General features: G+C 40.4%; 1 protein-coding gene across 1 annotated transcript in view; it reads left to right on the top strand.

Moving 5' to 3' along the window:
* Nucleotides 1-13,552, top strand: part of Catsperb (cation channel sperm associated auxiliary subunit beta) — a 68,345-nt gene that overhangs the window by 43,209 nt on the left and 11,584 nt on the right. Inside the window, 6 exon segments of the mRNA XM_048362015.1 lie at nucleotides 740-894; nucleotides 2,609-2,799; nucleotides 3,894-4,226; nucleotides 6,219-6,358; nucleotides 11,364-11,561; nucleotides 12,741-12,851. Coding sequence (XP_048217972.1) covers nucleotides 740-894; nucleotides 2,609-2,799; nucleotides 3,894-4,226; nucleotides 6,219-6,358; nucleotides 11,364-11,561; nucleotides 12,741-12,851 — 1,128 coding nt within the window.

The raw sequence follows: 13,552 nt of genomic DNA, 5'->3' as shown, positions 1-13,552 counted from the left end.
GCCTTAGTATTGACAGTTTCTTTTGTAAATGAAACTCTGAGTAAGAACCTAGTTCTAAAACTTGTAGCCCCTGACTCCATACACACAATGGAGACCGAGTTTCCTGATACCTCTGCAGACATTTCCATTGCAGCCTTCTACAAAGGGCACAAGAACCTTTTTTTTTTTTTTTTTTTGCCAGTCCTGGGGCTTGAACTCAGGGCCTGAGCACTGTCCCTGGCTTCTTTTTGCTCAGGGCTAGCACTCTGCCACTTGAGCCACAGCGCCACTTCTGGCCATTTTCTGTATATGTGGTGCTGGGAAATCAAACCCGGGGCTTCAAGTATACGAGGGGAGCGCTCTTGCCACTAGGCCATATTCCCAGCCCAGGGCACTAGAATCTTAAACTGCACCTTTGCCATCTTTTTTTCCTCAACAGAAAAACACATTTTCCTTGTACATGTGTGTGTGTGTGTGTGTGTGTGTGTGTGTGTGTGTGTGTATACACTTTCTTGCCTGGGCTGGGTTTGATCCATCCATGATCCTCAGTCCTCAACCTACTGAGAAGCTAGGATTACCGACGTGAGCCAGTGGCGCCCAGAACGAATGGATATTCAAAGATATTAATAGATATTCATCTATATTATTACTCCAGATGATAAGTGAAACAGTATTGATATGAAGTGGAAACAAATTTGTGATTTAAATTGCATCCTAATTGAAGTGTAACATTTTAAATAAATGTTTTCTTCAATTCCAGGCTCCTGATTTGGGCTTTGAGACTGCGCTTGCTCCACAGTATATCTCTCGTAATGAGATGGCTTTCTTTGCATACGTACCTCTGAATCAACCTCAGGACGTAATACGCAGGAAGAGGTTTCGAAATTTTCACTTTTCAAAACTGATACATTCTGGGTAAAGAATAATATACCTAATACTTACTTAGACTGACTACTGATCTTTAGATTCTAATTTTGTGTGCTTTTGGGGAGGAGGGTTTGAACTCAGGGTCTGGGAGCTGTCCCTGAGCTGTTTGCTCAAGACTAGTACTCTCCCACTCTACCAACAGCTCAGGTTCTGGCTTTTTGGTGGTTAATTGGAGATAAGAGCCTCATAGACTTTTTCCTGCCCTGTCTAGATTGAAACCATGATCCTCAGATCTCAGCCTCCTCAGTAGCTGAAAATATATTGTTTTATTTCCTAAAATGTTCATAATGTTTTATATGTTAGCATCTAACTATTCATATTTTATAGGAACCATAGCACTTGGTGAATATACACAGACACACACACACACATGCGCGCGCACACACACACACACACTTGGCTCTTTGTAAATTGCCATCTCAATATTTTAATCATTTGTATTTTCATTATTACAAAAGTGACTATCATGTTTTTTTTCAGCCTGTTCTAAGCTAGTAGAATTTGTTTTGTGAACATGTTTACTGTATCTATTCTGTATAGTTACATTGTACTGAAATATTAGCTTGTTTAATATGGAAAATAGCACTGAATACTTTTTTGCTATCCTGATTAATAATTTGGGAGTTGGGTTTTGTTTTGTTTTGTGCTGGTCCTGGGGCTTGAACTCAGGGCTTAGATGCTGACCCTGAGCTTTTTTGCTCAAATCTTATGCTCTATCACTTGAGCCACAGCTCCAGTTTCTGTATAACATTCTTTTTTTTTTTTAAGTTTAAACTTTATCTGGGTGTTGGTGGCTCATGCTTGTAATCCTAGCTACCCAAGATCTGAAGCCAGCTGCAGTAGGCATGTCTGTGAGACTCTTGCCTGCACTTGACCACCACATAGCTGACAGCAGAGCTGGGGTCCAAGCAGTAGAGCAACAGCCTAGAGGGAAAACGCTGAATGGGAGGGTGAGAACCTAAGTTCCAACCCCAAGTTTAAAATTTAAACTTAAAAAACGTAATCTGGCCTTTGTTACATGGTCTCAAAGAAAGCTGCAGTTGAGGGATGAACAGGGGAAAACTAGTTTTGAGCATCTTCAGATAAAAAAAAAACATTAGACTAAGATGTGTTTTGTTCTGTGTGTTCCTCATCAATATGTGTTATTAGGGGTTAGAGGCATGGTTCAGGTGGTAGAGTGCCAGCCAGTGAACAAAAGTGTCAGATAAAAAAAAAAACATTAGACTAAGATGTGTTTTGTTCTGTGTGTTCCTCATCAATATGTGTTATTAGGGGTTAGAGGCATGGTTCAGGTGGTAGAGTGCCAGCCAGTGAACAAAAGTGTCAGATACTGAGTTCAAGTCCTAATCTTGGACCAAACAAAAAGTTGGCTCACTGGTAAAATACTTGCTTTTCCATTTGTTAGGGCCTGGGTACACCCAAACACAACCAAAAAAAAAAAAAAAAAAAGAAAGAAAGAAGGGAGGAAGGGAGGAAGGAAGAAAGGAAGGAAGGAAGGAAGGAAGGAATATAAATCTTCACTAATTTTGAGGTACAAAACTGTAGTTGTCACTTTATTGACAACTAACTAGTTTGAATAAATGGTGACCAAGTATCTATATGCCCAGAATGGTATATCTTATTTGTAAACTGGACGTTTCATAAGTTGGTTCAGTTAAGCCACTTGGCTATGCAAACTATTTTGTGTCTTGTTTGTTTTTAGTAAAGCTGGAATCGCTTATGTGAAGCAGGTCCTGCACCATGAAGAGCCTGTAGGATTTTTATCCTCAGTCCTTACTGAAGTGCTAGAACCCTTCGCAGTAGAAGAAGCAAATGAGAGCTCTTGTTTGTATAGCTCTCTTTCCTTTGAGGAGACTAGTACTTCCTCCTATAAACTTGTTCTTGACCCACAAAGTGAGTATACACATATAACACATCTCTGATGGTTATAAAAAGTGAAAAAAAATCTTTTAAAGACTGTCTACGTCCTTTGTAGAGCACTTGTTTCTTTTTATCTTAACTAATTTTGTTTTGCAATGATGGAGCTCAAACCTAGAGTCTTGCAAATGCTAGGCAAGTGCTCTACTACTGAACTACATTCACAGCTCTAGTCCAAATGGCAACTTGTCAAAGTTTAATACACTTTGGATATAACTCACTTGTTCATAATATAATAATACATGCCTAGAATTCCATTTCTGTTTTATCAATAGAGATGGGCACCCAACTAGGATATTTTATACAGACAATAAAGACCATTTTATTGGTGAAAATATAACTCAGTAGTTGAGCATCTGTTTCGCATATGAAAAGGCCCTGCATTAGATCACATATGTACACACACAAAAACAATCTTTCTCCATTATATTTGTTTATTTATAATATGTTAATGTGCACCTACTGTAACCTAAAGATTTGGGAGTATGCATAGGAGAATTGCTTGAGCCCTGGGCAACATAAAAATCTAAAAACAAGATAGCAGGAAAGGAAGGAAGGGAGGGAGGGAGGGAGGGAGGAAAGAGAGAGAGAGAAAGAAAGAAAGAAAGAAAGAAAGAAAGAAAGAAAGAAAGAAAGAAAGAAAGAAAGAAAGAAAGAAAGAAAGGAAAAGGAAGGAAGGAAGGAAGGAAGGAAGGAAGGAAGGAAGGAAGGAAGGAAGGAAGGAAGGGAGGGAGGGAAGGAAGGAAGAAGGAAGGAAAGAAGGAAAGAAAGAAGGAAGGAAGGAAGGAAAGAAGGAAGGAAGGACGGGAGGGGAGAGAGAAAAAGAGAACAAGAGAGGGAGAGGGAGCGAAGGAGGGAGGTAAAGAAGCAGACTGATAAAGAAGGAGGAAGATGAGCTTTCTTTCTTTGGCCTTCCATGTGTTTGTCCTACTGACAATTCATGTATGTTTCATAGTAAACATTAGAGTAGAAGTTTATGTGTGATGTATTCATAATAAACCTCAAAAATACATTTGGATTGCAGCTTGAAATGCGGCAAGTGTGTTCTCTCCTTCCTCTTTGACCTCCAGACCCCAATGCCTCATTTCAAGCTATGGATATAGAGAAGACAGTGGTCATTCCTGGCTACAGCAGTTTCCTGATCCTAGAGATTATAGATACGAAGAATGCTTTGGCTTTTGCTACTATGCCTAGGAGTGTGCCCAAAAATATTACTTTTCTAACTGGCCAGTGGTTCTTACATGACTTTGGAGAAAAGAATGGACGAAAATGGAAAATATTTGTGAGACCCTGTAATTATTTGCTACAGCAACTTGATGAGGGTCAGTCCATCAACTCTGTGAAATACATTGACGTGGGAAACACTCAGAAGATCTCTGTTAAGGTCATACCCAAAACAAAAGGTAAGTTTGTTTTTCCTGAGGAAAAATCAAAAGGATTATTATTTCTTTCCTTGAATATAAAATATACTCTCATATTTACTTTGGCTTCCGTAATTATTTGCATTCCTCTGATAAGAACAGTAGCATCAGCCAGGTGCTGGTGTCTCACGCCTGTAATCGTAGCTACCCAGGAGGCTGAGATCTGAGGATTCCGATTTAAAGCCAGCCTGGACAGGAAAGTCTCAGAGACTCTTGCCACTAGGCCATATTCCCAGCCCTCAGAGACTCTTATCTCCAGTTAATCACCAGAAAACTGGAAGTGGCGCTGTGCCTCAAGTGGTAGAGCGCTAGCCTTGAGCTGAAAGAAGCTCAGGGACAGGGCCCAGGCCCAGAGTTCAAACCCCAGGACTAGCAAAAAAAAAAAAAAAAATTAGTAGCAACAGCTGGACTCTGTGGCTCACTCTAGTTAGCCAGGAAGGTGAGATCTGAGGATCATGGTTTAAAGCTAGCCTGGACAGGAAAGTTCATGAGACTCTTATCTCAAATAAGCTGGAAGTAGAGCCGTGGATCTAGCAGTAGAACACTAGCCTTTAGCAAAAGAAGCACTGGTCACACACTGCATGGGCCCCTTCCCCCCTCCCCACCCCACCCCCCCGCAAAGACAACTGGGACTATCTCTAGGCAGAAATTTTAGAATTACGGTGAGCAGGCGAGGAATATGGCTTAGTGGTAAAGTGCTTGCCTCTTATATGTGAAGCCCTGGGTTCAATTCCTCAGCACCACATATATAGAAAATGGCCAGAAGTGGCACTGTGGCTCAAGTGGTAGAGTGCTAGCCTTGAGCAAAAAAGAAGCCAGGGACAGTGCTCAGGCCCTGAGTCCCAAGCCCCAGAACTGGCAAAAAAAAAAAAAAAAAAAAACATAGAATTACGGTGAGCAAAATTTACTCTAGGTCACTTAAAAAGAGTGAGCCACTGAAAGAACAGTTTGGGATGATTCCTTGTAAGTTTCTCTGAAACAATCGCCCCCCCCCACCTGCAAAAAAAACACACAGAACAAAACTTTGAAGAAATATTAAGTTACTCAAAGGGTCAGCAGCTTCCCACTGCTCCCAGACATAGAAGGTTGTACCTAAAATACCTATTAATCAATATTATCCCAGTGACCTGGCTATTTGTTTGAATGTAAGGAATGATGGATGAATGCAGAAAAGAAATAGTTCTCTGAAAAAAAATATTTGTGAGGTTAGATGTTCCTTAGAACTATTCAAGTTGCCTTTATTTTTAAAAATTGCTAACACAAAGCCAGGTACCACTGTCTCATGTCCATAATCCTAGCTACTCAGGAGGCTGAGATTTGAGAATCACGGTTTTTGAACCTTCAGCCAGGGTAGGAAAGTCCATGAGCCTCTTATCTCCAATTAGGCACCGAAACCCCAGAAGTGGTACTGTGGCTTAAGTGGTAGAATGCCAGCCTTGAGCAAAAAAGCTCAAAGACAGTGCCCAAGCCATGAGTTCAAGTCCCAGTACCAGCACAAATAAACAAATAAATCCAGAAGTGGAAGTACGGCTCAAGTGGTAGAGTGCCAGCCTTCAGTACAATGCTAAGGAACAGGGGCTGGGAATACTGCCTAGTGGTAGAGTGCTTGTCTTGTGTACATGAAGCCCTGGGTTTGATTCCTCGGCACCACATATATAGAAAAGGCCAGAAGTGGCGCTGTGGCTCAAGAGGTAAGAGTGCTAGCTTTGAGCAAAAAGAAGCCAGGGACAGTGCTCAGGCCCTGAGTTCAAGCACCAGGACTGGCAAAAAAAAAATTTTTTTTAAAGCTAAGGAACCAGTAGTGTCAAGGCCCTTAATTCAATGCCCAGTACTAGCACAAAATAATCAAAAGTACAGACAATAGGTAGCCTTTGGAATACATTCTGTAGGTGTTCTACCTAATTAGCCAATCCTTATTAAATTTTGCTTACAGTTTTCATCATGTAATATTAACTGTTGACATCACTTCCATAGGTACTCGGACACTTACTATCCCATTGATTAGAGTAGTAATTGGAAACCCAAATTTGTTGGATGTTACAGTAAATGGCTCTTTTGACAGTACTGATAGTTATTCAATGGACATTTCTGTGACTAGCAGAAGTTTACGTCAAGTAAGATTTTCTTTACTTACAAAAATGTCTCTTAATTATAGAAAATGTAGAATGTAAGCTAAGAAAAAGAAGGAAAAATATATAATCCTACTGATTAAGAATGGCTAAGCATTTTAACTTTTTGCTATTAAGAAAGGAAGGGCGAAAGTTCAGAACAGAGGTTGAAGGTGTGCACACTGAAGATGACATTGTTTAGTTCTCACTTCTACACTGTCTTGTGACATTAGGAAAAGTACTTGATGGTGACTAAGTTTCCTTGTCTATAAAAGAGACCCATAGTGCTGGGGATGTGGCTTAGTGGCAGAATGCTTGCCTAGTATGCATGAGGCCCTGGGTTCAATTCCTTGGTACCACACAATCAAAAAATAAATAAAATTAATGTTTAAAAATAATATATTAGCCTGGCTCCAGTGGCTCACACCTGTAATCCTAGCTATTCAGGAGGCTGAGAGCTGAGAATGGTGATTCAAAGCTAGCCTGGGAAGGAAAGTCCCTGAGACTCTTATCTCCAATTAACCACCAGAAAATCAGAAGTGGTGCTGTGACTCCAAGTAGTAGAGCACTATGCTTGAGCTCAGGGACAGTGTCCAGGCCTAGAATTCAAGCCCTACTACCGACAAGAAAAAAAAAATCTATCAAAAAAGAGACCAATAGTAATTTGGGATCATTTTGAAAATTAAATGTGAAAATATAAGTAGAACACCTAAAACATGATCTAGCTCATTATGTAGCTCAGCGGTAGAGCTCTCATCTAATCTGTATGAGACCTTGGATCTGATCCTCAGCACTGCAAAAAAAAATTTTTTAAGAAAAAAAAGTAAAAACAAAACAACATCTGTCATCTTGGAAATGCTCAGCAGCTATTAACTTTTTTTTTTTTTTTTTTTTTGGCCAGTCCTGGACCTTGAACTCAGGGCCTGAGCACGGTCCCTGGCTTCTTTTTGCTCAAGGCTAGCACTCTGCCACTTGAGCCACAGCGCCACTTCTGGCTTTTTTCTATATATGTGGTGCTGAGGAATTGAACCCAGGGTTTCATATATACGAGGCAAGCACTCTTGCCACTAGGCCACATTCCCAGCCCAGCTATTAACTTCTTATTTATTTTTCCCCTAAAACTGGGAACTGACCCTCTCTCTCTCTCTCTAATATATATGTATATTTTTTAAAAATTTGCTCATTCCACTTAACTATATTTTAATCTTTTCAATAAATGTTTTTCTACAAATTCTCAACTCTTTGTATTATGAAAACTTTCAAACACACAGAAAAATAGAATGTCCATATACTCATCATCCAGATTAGTCAGTACTTAAAAAATTTTACTACTTTTTATCATCCCTATTTAATTTTGTTTATATTCTGATACATTTTGAAGTAAATAGTTGGCATGATATCATTTCATTTCTACATACTTAAATACACATCTTTAAAATAAAACATGTGTATTAAGCCAAGGTGCCAATGACTCATGCCTATCATCCTACTTATTCAGGAAGCTGTAATCTGAGGATCACCATTCAAAGCCAGCCTGGGCAGGGAAGCCTGAAAGGCTCATCTCCAAGTTACCAACAAAAAGCTGGAAGCAGAGCTGTGGCTCACGTGGTAGAGTGCTAGCCTTGAGCACAAAAGCTCAGAGACAGCATGTAGGCCTCAAGTTCAAGACCTAGGACTGGCACCAAAAAATATATATTATATGTCCCATAACAACAATGACATATCATCGTTAAATTATTCAGAAATAATATTGGAATCCTGGCAACAGTGTTACATACCTATAATCCCAGCTAGTTGGAAGCTCAGACAGGAAGACTGTGAGATCTAGACCGTCCTAGCAACTTAACAAGACTTTATCTAAAATAATCATAATAATTAATAAGATAAAAAGTACTTAGGTATTATATAAAAACCAGTTGACTGTTATATCTCTCAATTTTCTTTTTAAAAAAGAAATTTAACAGTTTGAGTTGAAACGCAAAGAAAATTATGTGGATTTTTTTCAATTGAACAGTTTCTTGTTCAGTTTCCATTGGGGCCCCTTAAACTCTATTTTCTCCCCTTCCCATGGAATTGTCATAAACACCGGATCAGTTCCAACATTCAGGACTCGTCTACTTGCTCCCTTGCATGTTACATAACTTGTGCCTTTAGTCCTCTGTGTTTCTTTTAGTAGTTGTGCCTTGCTTGAGTTTCATGTTTAGCAAAGGTAATGTATTATAAATGTATAAGGAAGAAATGTTTGCGGTGTCTCATAGTTTCAGAGGCTCCAGACTCCAGTCTCTTGGTCCTGTTCCTTTGGGCCTGTAGCAGCACAGTATAACAAGGCAAGAGCACACGGTAGAGGAGGCCTGTTTATCTCATGGCTCTGGGAAGCCAAAAGAGAGGAAAAGGTCTGGGTCCCAAAGGCTCCTTCAAGGTCATACCCCCAATGACCTAAGTCCATTCCACTAGGCCCTATCTTTTATTAAAGATCCCACCACCTCCCAAGAGTACTACAGCTGGTCCCCAAGAGTTTATCACATATCAAATCATAGAGCATGCAAAAACACATCATTTGTAGCAACTACAAACCATGGAAGCAAGGGCAAACCTGTATTACCACAGTCTACCACACCACTACAGTTGTTAGTACTTCTGCATTTTTAAAGTTTCAAAAATACAAGAAAATTCCAGTCAGAATTTTATCAAGTTTATGTTTAAAAATTCTCAAGGATCAAATGTATTTACTAGAAAGGGTAGGACAGAGGGTGAACCAATGCAGCAGTGGTATTCACTAGACACTATGTTGAAATGTACTCATTCCTTGACTTATGTAGCTGTCACCCCTCTGTGTATTACCTTCATAACAATTTTTTAAAATGCATGAAACAGGGTGCCTGTGGTTCATGACTGTCTATAATCCTAGATACTCAGGAGGCTGAGATCTGAGGATCATAGCTTGAAGCCAGCCCAAACAGGAAAGTCCCCATGAGACTCTTATCTCCAGTTAACCACTCAAAACCAGAAGTGGTGCTGTGGTTCAAGTAGTAGAGCGCTTGCCTTCAGCACAACAAGTCTCAGGGACAGTACCCAAGCACTGAATTCAGGCCCCACAACCAACAACAACAAGAACAAAAAGCATGAAGAAACACACACACACACACACACACACACACACTAACTATGCATAAATCTCTACTGAAAATCTATATTAAATAAAGATTGCTATGTGGATTTTTTTTCAAAATGCAGACCAACAGAAAGTTATTGTAAAGCCTGGTCGTGATGGCTCATGCCTGTAATCCTTCTACGTTGGAGGCTAGGATCTGAGGACTGTGGCTCAAAGCGAACCAGGGCAGAACAAGCCACTAGACTTTTATCTCCAATTAACCAGCAAAGAACTGGAAGTGGAGGTGTGGCTCAAGTGATAAAATGCCAGCTTTGAGTGGAAAAAGCCAAACAGGAGTGAGAGACACAAACACAAGAAAGTTGTTTTATTCATCAGCAAAGCAAATAACTAAGTGACTGAAGGAAACCCCGTAGACCTGAATTGGATGTAATAGTGTTATTTAATTAAATCCTTTTTTTTTTTTTTTTTTTTTGGCCAGTCCTGGGCCTTGGACTCTGGGCCTGAGCACTGTCCCTGGCTTCTTCCCACTCAAGGCTAGCACTCCGCCACTTGAGCCACAGCGCTGCTTCTGGCCGTTTTCTGTATATGTGGTGCTGGGGAATCGAACCTAGGGCCTCGTGTATCCGAGGCAGGCACTCTTGCCACTAGGCTATATCCCCAGCCCTAATTAAGTCCTTTTTGATCCCTGTTCATTTTTCTATATTGTATTCTAATTCCAGCTGAAATATATTATAATTCAACCATGATATATTTCTTTAGAAAGAAATATTTTCCTATTAATACTTATTCTCCTATAGGTACTTAGGGTTGAGCTTATCATTCTGTTTCTCTTTTTCTTTTTTGACAGTCCTAGGCCTTGGACTCAGGGCCTGAGCACTGTCCCTAGCTTCCTTTTGCTCAAGGCTAGCACTCTGCCACTTGATCCACAGCACTACTTCTGGCCATTTTCTATATATATGGTGCTGAGGAATTGAACCTAGGGCTTCATGTATCTGAGGCAAGCCACTACCCCATATCCCTAGCCCCTCTAGTATCACTCTTTTACTTTTTCTTCTTCTTTTCATTCTTTCTTTTTTGTCAGTCTTACTATGTTGCCGAGGGTCATCTCAAACTCCTGGTGCTTCTCTCGACACAGTCTCCTGAGTACCGAGGCTAGAGGCGCGCACTGCTTTCTATATTTTTTAGCTGTTTACTATATTCATCTTCTAGGGCTGCCACAATAGAATACCGTGGACTGTGTAGTATCTTAACAAAGGCTTACTTTTGTGTGTGTGTGTGCCAGTCTTGGGGCTTGAACTCAGGGCCTGGGTGCTATCTTTGAGCTTTTTTGCCCAAGACTAATGTTCTACCACTTTGAGCCACAGTTCTACTTCTATTTTTTTTGGGGGGGGGGAGTATTTGTGTGGGGGGGTGGTATTGGAAGGGAGCTGGTAGTTAAATGGAGACAAGAGACTCAAGGTCTTTCCTATCTGGGCTGGCATCAAACCACAATCCTCAGATCTCAACCTTCTGAGTAGCTAGGATTACAGGCACGAACCACTGGTGCCTGGCTAGAAACTAACTTTACAGTTCTGGAAAGTGCAAACCTAAGAACTAGATGTTTTTGTTTCTCCTGAAGCCCCTCTTCTTGGTACATAGTTGGCTGTCCTCTTATTGGTCCTTATGTGGTCACCCCTCAGTCTGTGTTGTCTGTGCCCAAGTCTTAGAAAGGCGTGGCTCGTACCAGATTAGGGCGCACCAGTATGATGTGATTTGGGTTGCCACTTTAAAGGCCCTGTATCCAAACACAGTCATATTCTGAGGGCTCAGGGGTTCCACTTCAACATGGGAATGTTGGGTGGATACAGTCAGGGCCATAAGGTCAGTTGAAGTCGTCTTTCTTTATCTGGCTATTTCCAGGGTTCCACTTCACTGGCTTTGCTTATGTGGGGAGCCTCGACCATGTGCTTCGTGACCACGCTGGTGCCCACACTCAAAAGCAGCTGCAGTTACCTGAGGTCTATGCGCCATGTGCCCAGCACAGTCATCCCGCCTGAGGACTGGATTAGTGGAGAGCACCCAGACAGTCAGGGGTTCAACATGATCAAAACACTGCCAGTAAGAAACCTAGGGAGGGGCTGGGAATATGGCCTTAGTGGTAGAGTGCTCGCCTCGTATATAAATGAAGCCCTGGGTTCCATTCCTCAGCACCACATATACAGAAAAAGCTGGAAGTGGCCCTGTGACTCAAGTGGCAGAGTGCTAGCCTTGAGCAAAAAGAAGTCAGGGACAGTGCTCAGACCCTGAGTCCAAGCCCCGGGACTGGCAAAAAAAAAAAAAAAAAGAAGAAGAAGAAGAAGAAGAAGAAGAAGAAGAAGAAGAAGAAGAAGAAGAAACCTAGGTATATATGTGTGAGAGTTCCAGTGGTGCATTCTTTCTATGCGCATAGACTTCTGTTTCAGGATATCTTTGCAGGGATTTGTGAACACTGCAGTCCTTTTGCAATCACAATTGTTTAATTCTAAAATGTAAACACTTTCTGAAATAATGATAGTTTCCTTGGTAACTTAAACCTTGATTATACTATCTTGCAATCTTATCCTACGTTAATGTATGTAATTGGTCCCTTTTCAATGTCATGATTTTAACTTTCTGCCCGGTCAGAATCTATGACCCTTAAAAAAAAAAAAGAATTTAACTACCTATCCACTTATGGGTTTTTTCCCTGTGAATAAAACCAAATAACCAATCCTGAAGTATTTAGTTAACAACATCACTAAATCTCTTTTACAAAATGTATAAACATTGTCACATTGCCTTTATGGTGGTTACTTTAGGTACCAAGTTTACAAGTTCCAGGTTATATTACCATGGGTTGGAGCTTATTTTGTTTTATCTTTTATTATTTTATTATCATTAAGCAGTAGTACAAAGAAGTTTCAATTCAACATGTCAGTTTATGAACACAATGTATCTTGACCAGTATCATCCCTTTCATCATTTCCTCCCATCTTTCCCAACCCCACCCATCCCCTCAAATCACCTGGTGCCATTCATATTATATACATTGAATATTATGACTATATTGGCCACTTTCCTCTGGGAGTTGAAGTTTTTGAAATTGGATAAAATAAGGGGTAGTAGTGCTGGGGAAGAGAAATTTACCTTAATGCTTTTTAAGCTACAAAAGGACAAATTTGCATTTAATGCTTTTCAGGAAAAAATACTTATATTTAAATTAGTACATCTTCATAAGTAATAATTTATTGTACATTCTCTTTGCTTTATCACTTGCAGGTAAATTACAGGCCTCCATCCAATATGGGAATTGCTATTCCACTCACAGACAATTTTTATCATGCAGATCCTAGCAAACCCATACCTAGAAATCTGTTCCGCAAGTCACAGGTAAATGATTTTTTTCTATACATAGACTAGCAAAGTATTACATTTTTTTTCATAATAATTGTTGTTCACTGGGGCTGGGAATGTGGCTTAGCAGTAGAGTGCTTGTCTAGCATGCATGAAGCCCTGGGTTCCATTCCTCAGCACCACATATATAGAAAAAACCAGAAGTGGTGCTGTGGCTCAAGTGGTAGAGTGCTAGCCTTGGGCACAAAGAAGCCAGGGACAGTGCTCAGGCCCCGAGTCCAAGGCCCACAACAGGCAAAATAATAATAATAATAACAGTTGTTGTTATTCATGTGTGCTTTTCTTTTTTAATTTTTTATTAATTTTATTATTATATTTTTTGATTATGTGGTACTGAGGAATCAAACCCAGTGCCTCATGCGTGCTAGGCAAGCATTCGTCCCCATTCGAAGCCACATTCCCAGCCCCATGGTATTAATTTTGTACTTAAGAAATCATTCAGTAGGGGTTGAAGGCATGGCTCAGTTAGTAGAGTGCTAGCCAATGAGCAAAAGTGGCAGGCACTAAATCCAAGTCCCAATCTAAGACCCTCCCCGACTCCCCAAAGAAGAAATCACTCAGTAAAATAGGTGGACCTAGCTGTGTGGATTAAATAAGAAGCTTCAGGAATTATTATTGTTGCCATTGTTATCACTACAATTGCTACCCCCTTTCCTTCTACACTTCTTTAGCCCCTC

The sequence above is a fragment of the Perognathus longimembris genome, chromosome 14 (genome assembly GCF_023159225.1).
Source record: "Perognathus longimembris pacificus isolate PPM17 chromosome 14, ASM2315922v1, whole genome shotgun sequence".
Lineage (NCBI taxonomy): Eukaryota > Metazoa > Chordata > Mammalia > Rodentia > Heteromyidae > Perognathus > Perognathus longimembris.
The sequence above is the reverse complement of the archived record's forward strand: the minus strand, read 5'-3'. Positions and strand labels throughout refer to the sequence as shown.